The 21,507-nt window shown below is 40.6% G+C and overlaps 1 protein-coding gene across 1 annotated transcript; it reads right to left on the bottom strand.

Annotated features, from left to right (window-relative positions):
• Positions 1–3,849: 3,849 nt before the first annotated feature.
• obst-A (obstructor-A) lies at positions 3,850–19,945 on the bottom strand. The gene is made up of 5 exons (XM_081993333.1): positions 19,784–19,945; positions 8,698–8,895; positions 8,432–8,635; positions 5,074–5,287; positions 3,850–4,117 (listed from the first exon to the last, which is right to left on the bottom strand). The coding sequence occupies exons 1-5, from the start codon at positions 19,830–19,832 to the stop codon at positions 4,057–4,059; spliced, it is 726 nt and encodes a 241-aa protein (XP_081849459.1). The 5' UTR covers positions 19,833–19,945; the 3' UTR covers positions 3,850–4,056.
• Positions 19,946–21,507: the final 1,562 nt, after the last annotated feature.

Genomic DNA, 21,507 nt, shown 5'->3' with positions numbered 1-21,507 from the left:
TATTAAAATTGCATTAATTCAGTTTTTCTGTCATAACTCGCTAATTTGACGTTTGACGTCAAAATGTCACTGAATCAAAAAGATAGTGCGGAATGTCAGCTTTCCGAAAATATGACATTTTATATCATTTGGTTGCACCGTTTGGCCGCTAGAGGGCGTCAAAGTTGCGCCAGTTGACAAAAGTGACACCTGGCGTTCTAACCTTGAATAACTCGCTAATTTGACGTTTGACGTCAAAATGTCACTGAATCAAAAAGATTGCCCGGAATGTCAGCTTTCCGAAAATATGACATTTTGCGTCATTTGGTTGCACCGTTTGGCCGCTAGAGGGCGTCAAAGTTACGCCAATTGACAAAAGTGACACCTGGCGTTGTGACCTTGAATAACTCGCTAATTTGACGTTTGACGTCAAAATGTCACTGAATCAAAAAGATTGCCCGGAATGTCAGCTTTCCGAAAATATGACATTTTGCGTCATTTGGTTGCACCGTTTGGCCGCTAGAGGGCGTCAAAGTTACGCCAATTGACAAAAGTGACACCTGGCGTTGTGACCTTGAATAACTCGCTAATTTGACGTTTGACGTCAAAATGTCACTGAATCAAAATTGTAGTCCGGAATGTCAGCTTTCCGAAAATATGACAATTTGCGTCAAATTTTGCGTAAAGGACGCATTCACCAAAAAGTCAACAATCAAACCGGTCGGACGGCAGATGGCGCTGTACGACGGTCATTCAATCGATTCAGTACAGATGGCGCCACTGTACGGTGGGCCGAGCGGTACTCAATCGCAGTTGCCTTGAGCGGCGTTGCCGGTTCGACGCGCCAGAGGGCGCCACTACGTTTAACTGTCAAGTTCTGTCTGGTTTTTCTTTTTTAATTTTTTCCCGGAAAACTGGCCGACGTACGACCAAAAGTTGTAGAAAGTGAAAGTTGCGCGTAGAAATGGTCTAGTTAACCTGAAAATTTCAGAGCGATATCTGTAACCGTTTTTGAGATACACGCCAAAAACCACTCCGAAACTTGCACACCCTGTAACTCGGTTATTTCGTAACGTACAGGGTGGTTCGACCACTCAAATTAACCGTCTTGAACTGCTCTTTCCAGTGGTGTTGAGCGAAAAATTCTACCTAAAAAATTATATACAGGGTGATCTAAAAATCATTTTGGTCCGTTTGGTGTAAGTTTAACGCCCCCTAGCGGGCAAACGATGCGAGTTATCGGGTCATGTGATCATATTTTTGGAAAGCCCTCACTGTGAGCTATCTTTTTGCTTCAGTGTCATTTTGACGTCAAGTGTCAAATAATCGAGTTATTCAAGGTCAAAGCGAAAAGGTTTTGGACACTTCTAGATGGTTTCAGGAGATTCTAGAATGTTCCAAAAGGCGCAGAAAACGTCTCGGATTATTCTAGAAGGTTCTAGATGGTTTCAGAAGATTCTAGAATGTTCTAGAAGGCTCGACAGCCTTCTGAAAGGGTCTAAAAAGTTAATTTTTGACGCAAATGTCAATTTTCAAAACAAACTGTCACTTTCAAACAAATTAAACAGTTTTTTCTGTCATTTTTTTGACATTTCGCGTTCGAGACCGCGTGATAACTGTCACTTTTGACAGATATCAATTTCGAGAAAAAAACGGTGTCAAAGTTTAAACTGTCAGAAAGACAGTTTTAAAAGACAGTCAGAGACAAAATTGTCTGTCAAACCCACTTGGAGTGGGAAAATGACAGTTTTAAGTACATTTTTGGAATCCTCACTAAATTTCCTATCAAATAACCTAAAAAAACACTAAGAAATTAAGTACAGTCAGGGAGAAAACTGATGTCAAAATTAAAACTGTCAGAAAGACAGTTTGAAGGGACAGTCAGGGACAAAATTGATTGTAAAACCATTTTAGAGTAACCGAATCGCGTTTTTAAGCACATTTTTGGAATCCTCACTAAATTTCCTATCCAATAACATAAAAAACCACCAAGAAATCAAGTACAGTCAGGGAGAAAAGTGAGGTCAAAGTTTAAATTGTCAGAAAGACAGTTTGAAAGGACAGTCAGAGACAAAATTGCTTGTAAAACCCACTTGAAATGAGAAAATGACAGTTTTAAGTACATTTTTGGAATCCTCACTAAATTTCCTATCCCATAATCTAAAAAAACACTTAAAAATTTACTACAGTCAGGGAGAAAAGTGAGATCAAAGTTTAAACTGCCAGAAAGATAGTTTTAAAAGACAGTCAGGAACAAAATCGCTTGTAAAACCTACTTGGAGTAGGAAAATGACAGTTTTAAGCACATTTTTGGAATCCTCACTAAATTTCCTATCCAATGACACTAAAAAACACTCAAAAATTTAGTACAGTCAGGGAGAAAAGTGATGTCAAAGTTAAAACTGCCAGAAAGACAGTTTGAAAGGACAGTCAGGGACAAAATCGCTTGTAAAACCCACTTGGAATAGGAAAATGACAGTTTTAAGCACATTTTTGGAATCCTCACTAAATTTCCTATCCAATGACACTAAAAAACACTTTAAAATTTAGTATAGTCAGGGAGAAAAGTGAGGTCAAAGTTGAAACTTCCAAAAAGTCAGTTTGTAAAGACAGTCAGGGTCAAAATCGCTCGTAAAACCCACTTGGGGTGACAAAATGACAGTTTTAAGCACATTTTTGGAATCCTCATTAAATTTCCTATCCAATGACACTAAAAAACACTCAAAAATTTAGTACAGTCAGGGAGAAAAGTGATGTCAAAGTTTAAACTGTCATAAAGACAGTTTGAAAGGACAGTCAGGGACAAAATCGCTTGTAAAACCCACTTGGAGTAGGAAAATGACAGTTTTAAGCACATTTTTGGAATCCTCACTAAATTTCCTATCCAATGACACTAAAAAACACTCAAAAATTTAGTACAGTCAGGGAGAAAAGTGATGTCAAAGTTAAAACTGCCAGAAAGACAGTTTGAAAGGACAGTCAGGGAGAAAATCGCGTGTAAAACCCACTTGGAGTGGGAAAATGACAGTTTTAACCACATTTTTGGAATCCTCACTAAATTTCCTATCTAATGACACTAAAAAACACTTTAAAATTTAGTATAGTCAGGGAGAAAAGTGAGGTCAAAGTTGAAACTTCCAAAAAGTCAGTTTGTAAAGACAGTCAGGGTCAAAATCGCTCGTAAAACCCACTTGGGGTGACAAAATGACAGTTTTAACCACATTTTTGGAATCCTCACTAAATTTCCTATCTAATGACATAAAAAAACACTCAAAAATTTGGTACAGTCAGGGAGAAAAGTGAGGTCAAAGTTTAAACTTCCAGAAAGACAGTTTGTAAAGACAGTCAGGGACAAAATCACTTGTAAAACCCATTTGTAGTGTCAAAATGACAGTTTTAAGCACATTTTTGGAATCCTCACTAAATTTCCTATCCACTGACATAAAAAAACACTCAAAAATTTAGTACAGTCAGGGAGAAAAGTGAGGTCAAAGTTTAAACTTCCAGAAAGACAGTTTGTAAAGACAGTCAGGGACAAAATCACTTGTAAAACCCACTTGGGGTGACAAAATGACAGTTTTAACCACATTTTTGGAATCCTCACTAAATTTCCTATCCAATGACACTAAAAAACACTCAAAAATTTAGTACAGTCAGGGAGAAAAGTGATGTCAAAGTTAAAACTGCCAGAAAGACAGTTTGAAAGGACAGTCAGGGAGAAAATCGCGTGTAAAACCCAATTGGAGTGGGAAAATGACGGTTTTAAGCACATTTTTGGAATCCTCACTAAATTTCCTATCCAATGACAGTAAAAAACACTCAAAAATTTGGTAAAGTCAGGGAGAAAAGTGAGGTCAAAAAAAAAAAAACATTTTTCAGACAAAATTTGTTTTAATAGCAAAAAACTCAATTTTACAAAAAATAAAAAAAATCTTTTTTTATTTTTTACTTAACCTTACAAATTAATTACGTTTAACATAATTTTTTTTCACTATTTATATATATATATGTATATGTATGTATTAATTAACAGTGCTGACGTCATTATCGATACTCGTCGATGACGTCACGGGTTTTTTAGGCTTTTTTCGCCGGTTTGCCGGCAGGGGCGGCCGGATCGTCTTTGTACCAGTCTTCGCTGTAAATTAACCAATTTTTCAGTCATTTTCAACGTTCTGGAACGTTCCGGAACGTTCCAGAACGTTCCGGAATGTTCCAAGGGCCGTATCTCGCGAACGGTTAGAGTTAGAGCAAAAAGTCCAACACCAGTGGCTAGGGCATGGAATCTAGTATACCGGGTGTCAATTTCAGCTTGATAGGTCACACCTGTCAAAAATGACAAGAGGCCCAAGTTTCCGTGACCCTACCCCGGTTTTTCCCCCCTTACGCCCCTAATTGGGGGGGTAGGACCCTGAAATTTCTACCAGGGGTAGTCCGTGGGATGCTCTTTAAGGGAGTTTTTGAATTTTCCCGCTAACCCTAACGGTTCGTGAGATATTCGCGATGGAACGTTTTGGAACGTTCCGGGACGTTCTCGAACGTTCCGGAACGTTCCATCGCGAATATCTTGCGAACGGTTAGAGTTAGAGCAAAAAGTCCAACACCAGTGGCTAGGGCATGGAATCTAGTATACCGGGTGTCAATTTCAGCTTGATAGGTCACACCTGTCAAAAATGACAAGAGGCCCAAGTTTCCTTCCCCCCCTTCCCGTACCTTCAAACTCGCATAACTCCCCAGTGGGACACCCGGTATATGGGAAGTGTGACGTCATTTTGTAGCTGTCATAATAAGCTGTGCGACCCTGTATTAATATACCGGGTGTCCCATATGAAATTGTCAACTTACGGGGGTTTGAAGGATTCGCCCGGTCTGAGCCTTACCCGGTTTTTCCCCCCCTACTCCCCCAATTTGGGGGGTAGGACCCTGAAATTTCTACCAGGGGTAGTCTGTGGGATGCTCTTTAAGGGGGTTTTTGAATTTTCCCGCTAACCCTAACGGTTCGCGAGATATGCGCGATGGAACCTTTTGGAACGTTCGCGAACGTTCCGGAACGTTCCAAAACGTTCTTTTGCTCGTTTTTTCCGGTTTTCTTACCATCCGGCGACGTTTTCGGGGGCGTCGCACCTCTGCGACTCCTCGTTGTACACCTCGCCCACCGTGCAGCCCAGATCACGTGGTTCGATGCCGTTGAGGCACACGTAGAACCGTTGACAGTCGGTGGGATGGGCGTACTTGGGATGGACGACCAAATTGCCGTTGGCGTCCTTTTGGGACTCTTTGGGACACTGGAAACCGTCCTTTAGGATGTCTGCGCAAAAAAAAGAAAAAAACCCCCCGGAACTCGGTTAGTTGTCGCTTTTTTGGCGCACCCTGTATACAGGGTGAAAGGGCGTGAAAAAAGGTTTAAAACGAGTTTTTGAACCGCCCTGTAGCTCGTCAAATAAGCGAGATACGGGGTGATTAAGTTTGCGCGTTTTGGTGTCCGCGAACGGCAAAAACCTTGTAAATCACGTTCTAAACGTTCGATTTTAGTGATTCTTGCGTTGAATGGTAGCTTAGACTGTACTCAATCCACAGTAAAAAAATCAATACAATCAAGCTTAATCCAGGGGCGTAGCAGCTCTAAAAACCCAAGAAAACAGAAAAAACGTGAAAGTTAGTGTCCGCGAACGGCAAAAACGCCATAACTCCCATTCTGAACGTTCGATTTGTGTGATTTTTGCGCGAGGTGGTAGGTTAGACTGTACTCAATCCACAGTAAAAAAATCACCACAATCAAGCATAATCCAGGGGCGTAGCAGCTCTAGAAACTCAGGAAAGCAGGAAAAACGTGAAATTCAGTGTCCGCGAACGGCAAAAACGCCATAACTCCCATTCTAAACGTCCGATGTGAGTGATTCTTGCGTTGGATGGTAGCTTAGACTGTACTCAATCCACAGTAAAGAAATCAACACAATCAAGCATAATCCAGGGGCGTAGTAGCCCTGGAAACCCAGGAAAACAGTAAAAACGTGAAATTCAGTGTCCGCGAACGGCAAAAACGCCATAACTTCCATTCTAAACGTCCGATTTGAGTGATTCTTGCGCGAGGTGGTAGCTTAGACTGTACTCAATCCACAGTAAAGAAATCAACACAATCAAGCATAATCCAGGGGCGTAGCAGTCCTAGAAACCCAAGAAAAGTGAAAAACGTGAAATTCAGTGTCCGCGAACGGCAAAAATGCCATAACTCCCATTCTAAACGTCCGATTGGAGTGATTTTTGCGCGAGGGGGTAGCTTAGACTTTACTCAATCCACAGTAAAAAAATCAACTAAATCAAGCTTAATCCAGGGGCGTAGCAGCTCTAGAAACTCAGGAAAGCAGGAAAAATGTGAAATTCAGTGTCCGCGAACGGCAAAAACGCCATAACTCCCATTCTAAACGTACGATTTGAGTGATTCTTGCGTTGGATGGTAGCTTAGACTGTACTCAATCCACAGTAAAAAAATCAACACAATCAAGCTTAATCCAGGGGCGTAGCAGACCTAGAAACCCAGGAAAAGTGTAAAAACGTGAAATTCAGTGTCCGCGAACGGCAAAAACGCCATAACTCCCATTCTAACCGTCCGATGTGAGTGATTCTTGATGTGTATGGTAGCTTAGACTGTACTTAATCCACAGTAAAAAATCAACACAATCAAGCTTAATCCAGGGGCGTAGCAGCTCTAGAAACCCAAGAAAACAGAAAAAACGTGAAAGTTAGTGTCCGCGAACGGCAAAAACGCCATAACTCCCATTCTAAACGTCCGATTTGAGTGATTTTTGCGCGAGGTGGTAGGTTAGACTGTACTTAATTCACAGTAAAAAAATCAACACAATCAAGCTTAATCCAGGGGCGTAGCAGCTCTAGAAACCCAGGAAAGCAGGAAAAACGTGAAATTCAGTGTCCGCGAACGGCAAAAACGCCATAACTCCCATTCTAAACGTCCGATTTGTGTGATTTTTGCGCGAGCTGGTAGATTAGACTGTACTTAATTCACAGTAAAAAAATCAACACAATCAAGCTTAATCCAGGGGCGTAGCAGCTCTAGAAACCCAGGAAAGCAGGAAAAACGTGAAATTCAGTGTCCGCGAACGGCAAAAACGCCATAACTTCCATTCTAAACGTCCGATTTGAGTGATTCTTGCGCGAGGTGGTAGCTTAGACTGTACTCAATCCACAGTAAAAAAATCAATACAATCAAGCTTAATCCAGGGGCGTAGCAGCTCTAGAAACTCAGGAAAGCAGGAAAAACGTGAAATTCAGTGTCCGCGAACGGCAAAAACGCCATAACTCCCATTCTAAACGTCCGATTTGAGTGATTTTTGCGCGAGCTGGTAGCTTAGACTGTACTTAGTCTACAGTAAAAAAATCAACACAATCAAGCTTAATCCAGGGGCGTAGCAGCTCTAGAAACTCAGGAAAGCAGGAAAAACGTGAAATTCAGTGTCCGCGAACGGCAAAAACGCCATAACTCCCATTCTAAACGTCCGATTTGAGTGATTCTTGCGCGAGGTGGTAGCTTAGACTGTACTCAATCCACAGTAAAAAAATCAATACAATCAAGCTTAATCCAGGGGCGTAGCAGCTCTAGAAACTCAGGAAAGCAGGAAAAACGTGAAATTCAGTGTCCGCGAACGGCAAAAACGCCATAACTCCCATTCTAAACGTCCGATTTGAGTGATTTTTGCGCGAGCTGGTAGCTTAGACTGTACTTAGTCTACAGTAAAAAAATCAACACAATCAAGCTTAATCCAGGGGCGTAGCAGCTCTAGAAACTCAGGAAAGCAGGAAAAACGTGAAATTCAGTGTCCGCGAACGGCAAAAACGCCATAACTCCCATTCTAAACGTCCGATTTGTGTGATTTTTGCGTTGGATGGTAGCTTAGACTGTACTCAATCCACAGTAAAAAAATCAACACAATCAAGCTTAATCCAGGGGCGTAGCAGCTCTAGAAACTCAGGAAAGCAGGAAAAACGTGAAATTCAGTGTCCGCGAACGGCAAAAACGCCATAACTCCCATTCTAAACGTCCAATTTGAGTGATTTTTGCGCGAGGGGGTAGCTTAGACTGTACTCAATCCACAGTAAAAAAATCAACTAAATCAAGCTTAATCCAGGGGCGTAGCAGCTCTAGAAACCCAGGAAAGCAGGAAAAACGTGAAATTCAGTGTCCGCGAACGGCAAAAACGCCATAACTACCATTCTAAACGTCCGATTTGTGTGATTCTTACGCGTGGTGGTAGCTTAGACTGTACTCAATCCACAGTAAAAAAATCAACACAATCAAGCATAATCCAGGGGCGTAGCAGCTCTAGAAACTCAGGAAAGCAGTAAAAACGTGAAATTCAGTGTCCGCGAACGGCAAAAACGCCATAACTCCCATTCTAAACGTCCGATTTGGGTGATTCTTGCGCCGGATGGTACTTACTGGACGTCTCCTTGCATCCTTGTCTGCCGGCCGTGTCCGGCCACACGCAGGTGCCCGTAAACTCGTCGAAATGCAGTCCGTTGGTGCACGTGGTCTCCGTGTAGTCGCCCTCGATGCAATTCACGAATTTGTTGCAAACGGTGGGATCTTCGTGGGCGAAAAAGCCGTTTCGACGCGGACACGGTCCTCTGGGCTGCGCCGGTTCTGGAATAACGTGGAAAATGCTAAAACTCTCCAATATTAGGGAGGTACAGCGCGATTCTTACGTAGTTCGGTACGATCGCCGCAGTCCACGTTGAACGGTTGGTCGCATTTGTTGCGTTTGCGTATCAGGGGATCGAACACCAAACCGTCCGGACACAGTTTGGTGACGGGCTCGCCGTCCACGCACTCGTAGTACTTGTCGCATTGACGTGCGTCCTCGTAGAGGCCATCTTTCGGCGGACATTTGAACTGTTGTCCTTCTGGAAAATTTTCAAACCTCAATAACTCGCTTATTTTGGGCACTTTTGGGGGAGTTTTATACGTCATTGGAAAGCTCTTTTCAAGGGCTTTCCAATGGTATAAAAAAGTTCATGGTTTAGTGACACGGTTTGTCCGCTAGAGGGCGTCAAAGTTACACCACCAATTTCCTTAAAACTAACCTAACTTTCTTGGTGCACCACCCCGTTTAACCTCCAATAACCCCCTTATTTTCCCCCCTTTTGACAAACTTTCATACATCAATGGAAAGCCCTTGAAAAGGGCTTTCCATTGATATAAAAAACTTCATAAATTAGTGGCACGGTTCGGCCGCTAGAGGGCGTCAAACTTGACTTAACCTTTTCAGTGCACCAACTCATTCAAACCCAAATAACTCCCTTATTTACCAACATTTTGACAGACTTTTATACGTCAATGGAAAGCCCTTTTCAAGGGCTTTCCAATGGTATAAAAAAGTTCCTGGGTTAGTGTCACCGTTTGACCGCTAGAGGGCGTCAAAGTTGACGCAACGTTTGTCGTGCGCTCGGTCGTTCCGAACCGAAATGACTCGCTTGAATTTGACGTTTTTTTTTGACAGATGACTGACTGGATTTTTGACAGTTTACTGACGTAAATTTGACAGTTGCAACATTTATGACGGCACACCAACGTCATTTTGGACACTTTCAACCGTTTTGACAGTCGATTGGCTTAATTTTGACATTAGACAGTTTTAACATTTTTGACAGTTGACTGACTTAATTTTGACAGTTTCAACCGTTTTGACACTTGATTTGTTTAATTTTGACATTTTTAACTGTTTTGACAGTTGATTGTTTAATTTTGACATTTTTGACAATTGACTGACATTGTTTAGACAGTTTTAACATTTTTGACAGTTGACTGACTTAATTTTGGACACTTTTAACCGTTTTGACAGTCGATTGGCTTAATTTTGACATTGTCAACTGTTTTGACAGTTGATTATTTAATTTTGACATTTTTGACAGTTGACCGACATCGTTTTGACAGTTTTAACATTTTTGACAGTTGACTGACTTAATTTTGACACTTTCAACCGTTTTGACACTCGATTTGTTTAATTTTGAGATTTTTAACTGTTTTGACAGTTGATTGTTTAATTTTGACAGTTGACTGACATTGTTTAGACAGTTTTAACATTTTTGACAGTTGACTGACTTAATTTTGACAGTTTCAACCAATTTGACAGTCGATTGGCTTATTTTTGACATTTTTAACTGTTTTGACAGTTGATTGGTTGTTTTTGTAATTTTTGACAGTTAACCGACTTAAATTTGACAGTTGCCACATTTATGACAAGACGCCGATGTCATTTTGACAGCTTCAACCGTTTTGACAACAAACTGTCTTAATTTTGACACTTACAATTGTTTTGACATTTTATTGGCTGATTTTGACACTTTTGACAGTTGACTGACATTATTTTTACATTTTTAACAGTTTTGACAGTTGATTGATGGATTTTGATATTTTTGACAGTTGACTGACTTAATTTTAACCTTTTTGACAGTTAATTTACTTAGTTTTGACAGTTTTAACAATTTTGACAGTTGATAGACTTAATTTTGACAGTTTCAACTGTTTTGACAGTTGATTGGTTGTTTTTGAAATTTTTGACAGTTAACTGACTTAATTTTGACAGTTTGACAGTTGACTGACATCGTTTCGATAGTTTTAACATTTTTGACAGTTGATTTACTTAGTTTTGACAGTTTTATCATTTTTGACAGTTGATAGACTTAATTTTGACATTTTTAACTGTTTTGACAGTTGATTGATGAATTTTAACATTTTTGACAGTAAACCAACAGAATTTTGACATTTTAACAGTTTCTATTGTTTTGACAATTAATTGACATAATGTCGAAATTTTTGACAGTTGACTGACTTAATTTTGACAGTTTCAACCAATTTGACAGTTGATTTACTTAGTTTTGACAGTTTTAACATTTTTGACAGTTCATTTGTTGTTTTTGAAATTTTTGACAGTTTACCGACTTATTTTTGACAGTTTCAACTTTTCTGACAGTTAATTGACTTAATTTTGAAAGTTTTAACATTTTGACAGTTAATTGGCTTAATTTTAACTTTTTTGACATTTTTAACCGTTTTGACAGTTAATTGACATAATTTTGACAGTTTTAATAGTAAACCAACGTAAATTTGACATTTATGACAATTTTGACAGTTGATTTACCCAATTTTGACAGTTTTAACATTTTTGACAGCCAAACCAACAGAATTTTGACATTTTTTACATTTTCCACTGTTTTGACAGTTGAATGACATAAGGTTGTAATTTTTGACAGTTGACTGACTTGATTTTGACAGTAAACTGACGTAATTTTGACAGTTTTAACCGTTTTTGACATTTGATCGACATAATTTTGACAGCTTCAACCGTTTTGACAGTTGGCTGACTTAATTTTGACAATTTTCCTATTTTTGACAGTTTTAATAGTAAACCAACGTAAATTTGACATTTATGACAGTTTTGACAGTTGATTTACCCAATTTTGACAGTTTTAACATTTTTGACAATAAACCAACAGAATTTTGACATTTTTTACATTTTCCACTGTTTTGACAGTTAATTGACATAATGTTGACATTTTTGACAGCTGACTGACGTAATTTTGACAGTTTCAATCAATTTGACAGTTGATTTACTTCTTTTTGACAGTTTTAACATTTTTGACAGTTGATCAACGTAATTTTGACAATTTTAACCGTTTTGACAGTTGGCTGACTTAATTTTAACATTTTTGACAGTTTCATGAGTTTTGACAGTTAATTTACTTAATTTTGACAGTTTTAACATTTTTGACAGTAAACCGACAGAATTTTGACATTTTTTACATTTTCCACTGTTTTGACAGTTAATTGACATAATGTTGACATTTTTGACAGCTGACTGACGTAATTTTGACAGTTTCAACCAATTTGACTGTTGATTTACTTCTCTTTGACAGTTTTAACCTTTCTTGACATTTGATCGACGTAACTTTGACAGTTTCAACCAATTTGACAGTTGGCTGATTTAATTTTGACATTTTTGACAGTTTCATGAGTTTTGACAGTTAGTTTACTTAATTTTGACAATTTTACGATTTTTGACAGTTGATTGACATAATTTTGACAGTTTAAATAGTAAACCAACGTAAATTTGACATTTATGACAATTTTGACAGTTGATTTACCGAATTTTGACAGTTTTAACATTTTTGACAGTAAACCAACAGAATTTTGACATTTTTTACATTTTCCACTGTTTTGACAGTCAACTGACGTAATTTTGACAGTTTTAACGTTTTTGACAGTTGACTGACATAATGTTGACAGTTTCAATCAATTTGACAGTTGATTCACTTCTCTGTGACAATTTTAACGTTTTTGACAGTTGATCAACGTAATTTTGACAGTTTTAACCGTTTTGACAGTTGGCTGACTTAATTTTGACAATTTTTCGATTTTTGACAGTTTAAATAGTAAACCAACGTAAATTTGACATTTGTGACAATTTTGACAGTTGACTTACCCAATTTTGACAGTTCCAACATTTTTGACAGTAAACCAACAGAATTTTTACATTTTCCACTGTTTTGACAGTTAATTGACAGTTTTATGACTTTTGACAGGTCAATTTACTTAATTTTGACAGTTTACGTGGTTGGATTATGCCGCTAGAGGGCGTCAAAGTTGACCTGAAATTTCCGGTGCACTGTTTCGTTCGAACCTCAATAACTCCCTTATTTTGACATTTAGGGCAAAAGTCCTAAGAAGGAAAAAGATAGAGCAGAAAAAGGGCTTTCAGAAAATACCATAAAATATGTTAGTTGGTTGCACGGTTTGGCCGCTAGAGGGCGTTGAAAATTCAATCGTAAATATCTCCAAAACTAGGCGAGTTGGAGGGTTGAAACTTTTAGCGTGGTTAGAGGGTTAAAAAGGCTTGAAATTTGTATTCCTGACATTTTGGCGTAAATTGCTTAGTTTGGGCGTAAAACGCCCAAACCCTAGACAACGCCCCTCTAACTCACGGTGCGCCCAACGCACCCGACCGTTCAAACCTTAATAACTCCCTTATTTGGCAATTTAGGGCAAAAGTCCTAAGAACGAAAAAGATAGAGGAGATCAAGGCCTTTCAGAAAATACCATAAAATAAGTCAGTTAGTAGCACGGTTCGGCCGCTAGAGGGCGTCAAAGTTCAACGTTCATTCAGAACAACGCGGCAACGTCGCACCGCCAATCAGACGCCCCCTCACGGCCGGTAACCGGTTTTGCGTAATCGAAAGCGAAAGTTACGCCGTTTTTCTGCTTAACAATGCGCCATTTCACACCCAACACAGAGAAAGAAACACACAAATCGGTTGTTTTGCAACGTTTGCTTTAATTGGCCGCGTGGCCTTTGCTAATGTCGCCAAAGGCGATTGCAAAGGCCACCAGCGAAAGGCCATTGAAACGACCTTTCAAACGGTGTATAAATGTGGGGGGTTTGGTTGGACCGTTTGGCCGCCAGAGGGCGACAAAGTTGCGTCCACCCCCAATGGGGCGCCCAATTTTGACAGCCGTCATCTGTCAAAACCGCTTGACGGATCCGCGTCAAATTTTTACCAGACACGCCGACAGGCGTGGGGCACGCCCAACCCAAATTTGACAGCTGTCAAGCTGTCCCACCCTGAGCTAGAATTTTTTGAATGTACGTACGTCCAATCAGACTCTCGAATCGGTGGTGTGACACTTGACGCCCTCTAGCGGCCAAACGGCGCAGCCGATTCACTCGTGGGCGGACATTTTTAGAAACGTCACAGCCTGCTCTATCGATTTGATTCAGTGACATTTTGCTGTCAAACGTCAAATAAGCGAGTTACAGGGCGTTTTCCGTGCGCCCGTCCCTACCAACTAGTTTGACGTTTGGTTGTCAAATTTGACTACGTCTGACACGCTCCGCGTGTCGCGCCTCAATTTTTGACCGAAACAGTCAACAATTTAACCAAAAAAAATGCAAAAGTCAATTTTTGACTTTGACAACCTAGTTTTGACTTTGACAACCAATTTTTGACTTTTGACTGTGGGGCATTTTTCTGACCGTTTCCCGACTGGAAAAGTCAAATTTTGACTTTGACACTGTTGTCAGACCAAAAAATACAAAAGTCAATTTTTGACTTTGACAACCTAGTTTTGACTTTGACAACCAATTTTTGACTTTTGACTGTGGGGCATTTTTCTGACCGTTTCCAGGCTGGAAAAGTCAAATTTTGACTTTGACACTGTTGTCAGACTTGTGGTTTGCCCTGGTGGCGTTTGAAAAACGTTTTTGTCAATATCTCCGGAACGGAGTGAGATATCGGAGTGAATTTTTTGCCACTTTTTTCTAGAGCGCAGGACGCAACTTTTAGGTTATGCGCAAGTTTGGCCTACGACGCACCGTTCGGCCGGAAAAAATCAAAAACCGTCAAATTGGTCAAAAAAGATACATTTCCGGTGCACTAACTCGTTTAACCTCAAATAACTCGCTTATTTGGGACACTTTGTCTATACTTTTATACATCAATGGAAAGCCCATTAAATGGGCTTTCCAATGGTATAAAAAAGTTCATGGGTTAGTAGCACGGTTTGGCCGCTAGAGGGCGTCAAAGTTGCAACTACCAACTTTCCTCAAATTTCCCCTGCACCAACTCATTTAACCTCAAATAACTCGCCTATTTGGGTCACTTTGTATAAATTTTAATACATCAATGGAAAGCCCATGAAATGGGCTTTCTAATGGTATAAAAAAGTTCATGGGTTAGTGGCTCGGTTTGGCCGCTAGAGGGCGTCAAAGTTGCAACTACCAACTTTCCTCAAATTTCCCCTGCACCAACTCGTTTAACCTCAAATAACTCGCCTATTTGGGTCACTTTGTATAAATTTTAATACATCAATGGAAAGCCCATGAAATGGGCTTTCTAATGGTATAAAAAAGTTCATGGGTTAGTGGCTTGGTTCGGCCGCTAGAGGGCATCAAATTTTCAACTACTAACTTTCCTCAAATTTTCCTTACACCAACTCGTTTAACCTCAAATAACTCACTTATTTGGGACACTTTGTATAAATTTTAATACATCAATGGAAAGCCCATAAAATGGGCTTTCTAATGGTATAAAAAAGTTCATGGGTTAGTAGCACGGTTCGGCCGCTAGAGGGCGTCAAAGTTGCAACTATCAACTTTCCTCAAATTTCCCCTGCACCAACTCGTTTAACCTCAAATAACTCGCTTATTTGGGACACTTTGTATAAACTTTTATACATCATTGGAAAGCCCATTAAATGGGCTTTCCATTGGTATAAAAAAGTTCATGGGTTAGTAGCATGGTTCGGCCGCTAGAGGGCGTCAAAGTTGCAACTATCAACTTTCCTCAAATTTCCCCTGCACCAACTCGTTTAACCTCAAATAACTCGCTTATTTGGGACACTTTGTATAAACTTTTATACATCAATAGAAAGCCCATCAAATGGGCTTTACAATGGTATAAAAAGGTTCATGGGTTAGTGGTACGGTTCGGCCGCTAGAGGGCGTCAAAGTTGCAACTATCAACTTTCCTCAAATTTCCCCTGCACCAACTCGTTTAACCTCAAATAACTCGCTTATTTGGGACACTTTGTATAAACTTTTATACATCATTGGAAAGCCCATTAAATGGGCTTTCCATTGGTATAAAAAAGTTCATGGGTTAGTAGCATGGTTCGGCCGCTAGAGGGCGTCAAAGTTGCAACTATCAACTTTCCTCAAATTTCCCCTGCACCAACTCGTTTAACCTCAAATAACTCGCTTATTTGGGACACTTTGTATAAACTTTTATACATCAATAGAAAGCCCATCAAATGGGCTTTACAATGGTATAAAAAAGTTCATGGGTTAGTGGCTTGGTTCGGCCGCTAGAGGGCATCAAATTTTCAACTACCAACTTTCCTCAAATTTCCCCTGCACCAACTCATTTAACCTCAAATAACTCGCCTATTTGGGTCACTTTGTATAAATTTTAATACATCAATGGAAAGCCCATTAAATGGGCTTTCTAATGGTATAAAAAAGTTCATGGGTTAGTAGCACGGTTTGGCCGCTAGAGGGCATCAAATTTTCAACTACCAACTTTCCTCAAATTTTCCTTACACCAACTCGTTTAACCTCAAATAACTCGCCTATTTGGGTCACTTTGTATAAATTTTAATACATCAATGGAAAGCCCATTAAATGGGCTTTCTAATGGTATAAAAAAGTTCATGGGTTAGTGGCTTGGTTCGGCCGCTAGAGGGCATCAAATTTTCAACTACCAACTTTCCTCAAATTTTCCTTACACCAACTCGTTTAACCTTAAATAACTCACTTATTTGGGACACTTTGTATAAACTTTTATACATCAATGGAAAGCCCATAAAATGGGCTTTCTAATGGTATAAAAAAGGTCATGGGTTAGTAGCACGGTTCGGCCGCTAGAGGGCGTCAAAGTTGCCCTAACCAACTTTCCTCAAATTTTCCCTGCACCAACTCGTTTAACCTCAAATAACTCGCCTATTTGGGACACTTTGTATAAACTTTTATACATCAATGGAAAGCCCATTAAATGGGCTTTCTAATGGTATAAAAAAGTTCATGGGTTAGTGGCTTGGTTCGGCCGCTAGAGGGCATCAAATTTTCAACTACCAACTTTCCTCAAATTTTCCTTACACCAACTCGTTTAACCTCAAATAACTCGCTTATTTGGGACACTTTGTATAAACTTTTATACATCAATGGAAAGCCCATTAAATGGGCTTTCCATTGGTATAAAAAAGTTCATGGGTTAATAGCATGGTTCGGCCGCTAGAGGGCGTCAAAGTTGCAACTACCAACTTTCCTCAAATTTCCCGTGCACCAACTCGTTTAACCTCAAATAACTCGCCTATTTGGGACACTTTGTATAAACTTTTATACATCATTGGAAAGCCCATTAAATGGGCTTTCCAATGGTATAAAAAAGTTCATGGGTTAGTGGTACGGTTCGGCCGCTAGAGGGCGTCAAAATTTGCTCCCACCTAAAACAGTGCAAAAAGCACCAAATTTGGGCGTTTTTTTTGTGGTTCCTGGGGTACCATTGGGTTCCGGGCACCACCCTCACCTTCCGCACCATTTTTGCTTGAAATCCACGCGAAAACAACCGGGAAACTGGTCATACCATGCCACACCCAACCGCCTTGACCGCACCAACATTTCTCTTCCCCATTTCAGTCATTTTTCTGTCTGAAGGTCGGTTTTTGGTGCAACAGGCCGCACCCACATGGTTTCTGCACCTTCTGAAGGTGGGTGAGGCCAAACGAGGCCGCGAGGCTGTCAAGAAACGGTGCTGAGGCCAAGGCTAGGCCTGAAACGGGGTCGAGTCACTTTGACGCCCTCTAGCGGCCAAACCAGGCAATCTAACCCCACTTTGTCTTACATGGTTGGAAAGCCCATTTCATGGGCTTTCCAACCATGTATAAAACTTTATACAAAGCGTCCCAAATAAGCGAGTTATTTGAGTTTAAACGAGTCGGTGCAATTTTCAGGAAAAGTTGGTCGGCAACTTTAACGCCCTCTAGCGGCCTAACACACCAACCAATCAACCAAAGTAGTCATATTTTTGGAAAGCTCTTGAGGTGCCCTATCAGGTTTGTTGAGTGACTTTTTGCCCTGACTGTACTAAAAACCGAGTTATACAGGGTGGAAGCGAAAAATAACCAATTTTTTAGGCTTTTTGGCAAATATCTCTTTTTAGGGACCTTTCAGGGCAAAAGTGCCTTCTACCAATCTTGTAGCAAATTAAATTCCCTAAAACTTTCCTTCTTTACGCTTTTTTGATATTTTTTCAAATAAACGAGTTACGATTGGTTGAATTTACTGGGGGTGTTTTAAAAAGCACTTTTTTGTGCTTTGACGCAGTTTTTTGACAATATCTCGCTTATTGTCAAATTTACGGCAAAAGTGCTTAGACTTAAAAAGATGGGGAATTTAAAATGCTTGAAATTTGTATTCTTGACATTTTGGCGTAAATCGCTTAGTTTGGGCGTAAAACGCCCAAAACCTAGACAACCTCCCACTAACCCATGTGGCACCCATTGCACCCGACTGTTCAACCCTTAATAACTCCCTTATTTGGCAATTTAGGGCGAAAGCCCCAAGAATAGAAAAGATAGAGCAGGAAAAGGGCTTTCAGAAAATATCATAAAATATGTTAGTTGGTTGCACGGTTTGGCCGCTAGAGGGCGTTGAAAATTCAATTGTAAATATCTCCAAAACGAGACGAGTTAGAGGGTTGAAATTTTGAAGAGAGATTAGAGGGTTAAAAGGGCTTGAAATTTGTATTCTTGACATTTTGGCGTATATTGCTTAGTTTGGGCGTAAAACGCCCAAAACCTAGACAACCTCCCACTAACTCATGTGGCACCCATTGCACCCGACTGTTCAACCCTTAATAACTCCCTTATTTGGCAATTTAGGGCGAAAGCCCCAAGAACAAAAAAGATAGAGCAGGAAAAGGGCTTTCAGAAAATACCATAAAATAAGTGAGTTGGTTGCACGGTTTGGCCGCTAGAGGGCGTTGAAAATTGAATTGCAAATATCTCCAAAACTAGACGAGTTAGAGGGTTGAAATTTTTAAGGGTGGTTAGAGGGTTTAAAGGGCTGGAAATTTGTATTCATGACATTTTGGCGTAAATTGCTTAGTTTGGGCGTAAAACGCCCAAAACTCAAACAACCCCCATGACCCATTTCTTGACAAAAGTACACCAGTCCCTTTAACCCTAAATAACTCCCTTATTTGGCAATTTAGGGCAAAAGTCCCAAGAATGGGAAAGGTAGAGCGGAAAAAGGGCTTCCAGAAAATACCATAAAATATGTCAGTTGGTTGCACGGTTTGGCCTCTAGAGGGCGTTGAAAATTCAATTGTAAATATCTCCAAAACTAGACGAGTTGGAGGGTTAAAATTTTAAGGGTTGGTTAGAGGGTTAAAAGGGCTTGAAATTTGTATTCTTGACATTTTGGCGTAAATTGCTTAGTTTGGGCGTAAAACGCCCAAAACTCAAACAACCCCCATGACCCATTTCTTGACAAAAGTACACCAGTCCCTTTAACCCTAAATAACTCCCTTATTTGGCAATTTAGGGCGAAAGCCCCAGGAATAAAAAAGATAGAGCGGAAAAAGGGCTTTCAGAAAATACCATAAAATATGTTAGTTAGTTGCACGGTTTGCCCGCTAGAGGGCGTTGAAAATTAAATTGCAAATATCTCCAAAACTAGATGAGTTGGAGGGTTGAAATTTTTTAGGGTGGTAGAGGGTTAAAAGGGCTTCACTTTACCTTCTTAGGCATTTTACCCTAAAACGAACGGTTGGCGAGAAAAACCCAAAAAACTCCCACCACCCCAGCGCAACCCCCCCTTCAACCCCCCACAACTCCCTTAACCGTCCCTTGAGGGGAAAAAGTCACAGAACCAAAAAGATAGAGCACTTCACGAGCAATCCAAAACACCCCCTACACGCGTCAATCGGGCTCACGGTTCGGCCGCTAGAGGGCGCCAAAGTTGCACCGACCCTGATGCAGCCCGCCAACGCGCCGAAACGTCGCAAATATGCATTCCATGTCCACCGACCGCACCTCGAATCGCTTTTTCAAAGACGTGTCACGTTGTTACGTCATATTTATGGTAATTTACCATTAAAAACACCCAGAAACCCATTTTCCCCCCGCGAGGGGGGGGGAAATGGATTTTTGGGCTAATTCGCTCAAATTTCCCGCTTTTCGAGCGGTTTTTTTCGCTCAAATTACTATTTTTCGCTCCCAAGTTCAAAAAAAACTCACCCACAGTCAGCGCCACGCCCACAACCATCAAAAACACCCAGAAAACCATTTTTTTTCACCCAACAATATGGTCTGTACGCCCAGATGGTTCACTTTGCACTGGTACCGCAAGAAATGGAAGTGAAAGCACTTTTAACACCGTCTTGGTACCGTGGTACCATCGCCCGACCAATGGTAGCCCACCCATGGGAATGTCACCCATGGGTGGGGGGGGGGAACCCTACAAAATCGAAATGGTAAATTAATTGTGTGAAGATTTTTTGGGTGAAATTGAAAGTTTTCGCATTAAAATCTCGTTAACCTTGACTTGCGTCATGGGTGAAATTTCGCCCATATGGTACTTTGAAAGTTTGACGCCCTCTAGCGGCCGTACCGGGCGACCGATTTACGCGTGTAGGGGGTGTTTTGGATTGCTCGTAATGTGCTCTATCTTTTTGGTTCAGTGACTTTTTCCCCTCAAGGGGCGGTTAAGGGAGTTGTGGGGGGTTGAAGGGGGGGTTGCGCTGGGGTGGTGGGAGTTTTTTGGGTTTTTCTCGCTAACCGTTAGTTGTACGGCAAAATGGCTAAGAAGGTAAAGTGACGCCCTTTTAACCCTCTACTACCCTAAAAAATTTCAACCCTCTAGCTCATCTAGTTTTGGAGATATTTACAATTGAATTTTCAACGCCCTCTAGCGGCCAAACCGTGCAACCAACTGACACATTTTATGGTATTTTCTGAAAGCCCTTTTTCCGCTCCATCTTTTTGATTCCTGGGGCTTTCGCCCTAAATTGCCAAATAAGGGAGTTATTTAGGGTTAAAAGTACTGGGGCACTTTTGTCAAGAAATGGGTCTGTGGGGTTGTCAGGGTTTTGGGCGTTTTACGCCCAAAGTAAGCGATTTACGCCAAAATGTCAAGAATACTAATTTTAAGCCCTTGTAACCCTCTAACCCCTCCAAAAAATTCCAACCCTCCAACTCGTCTCGTTTTGGAGATATTTGGAATTGAATTTTCAACTCCCTCTAGCGGGCAAACCGTGCAACCAACTAACATATTTTATGGTATTTTCTGAAAGCCCTTTTCTTGCTCCATCTTTTCCATTCTTGGGGCTTTCGCCCTAAATTGACAAATAAGGGAGTTATTTAGGGTTAAAAGTACTGGGGCACTTTTGTCAAGAAATGGGTCAGGGGGGTTGTCAGGGTTTTGGGCGTTTTACGCCCAAACTAAGCGATTGACGCCAAAATGTCAAGAATACTAATTTTAAGCCTTTTTAACCCTCTAACCACCCTAAAAATTTCAACCCTCCAACTCGTCTCGTTTTGGAGATATTTGGAATTGAATTTTCAACTCCCTCTAGCGGGCAAACCGTGCAACCAACTAACATATTTTATGGTATTTTCTGAAAGCCCTTTTTCCGCTCTATTTTTCCTATTCTTAGGGCTTTCGCCCTAAATTGCCAAATAAGGGAGTTATTAAGGGTTGAACAGTCGGGCGCAATGGGTGCCACATGGGTTAGAGGGAGGTTGTCTAGGTTTTGGGCGTTTTACGCCCAAACTAAGCGATTTACGCCAAAATGTCAAGAATACTAATTTTTAGCCTTTTTCACCCTCTAACCACCCTAAAAATTTCAACCCTCCAACTCGTCTCGTTTTGGAGATATTTGGAATTGAATTTTCAACGCTCTCTAGCGGGCAAACCGTGCAACCAACTGACTTATTTTATGGTATTTTCTGAAAGCCCTTTT

Source organism: Ips typographus, linkage group LG15 (genome assembly GCF_016097725.1).
Source record: "Ips typographus isolate SLU linkage group LG15, UJ_Ityp_2.0, whole genome shotgun sequence".
NCBI classification, from domain to species: Eukaryota; Metazoa; Arthropoda; class Insecta; order Coleoptera; family Curculionidae; genus Ips; species Ips typographus.
This window is presented reverse-complemented; position numbering and strand designations above follow the sequence as displayed.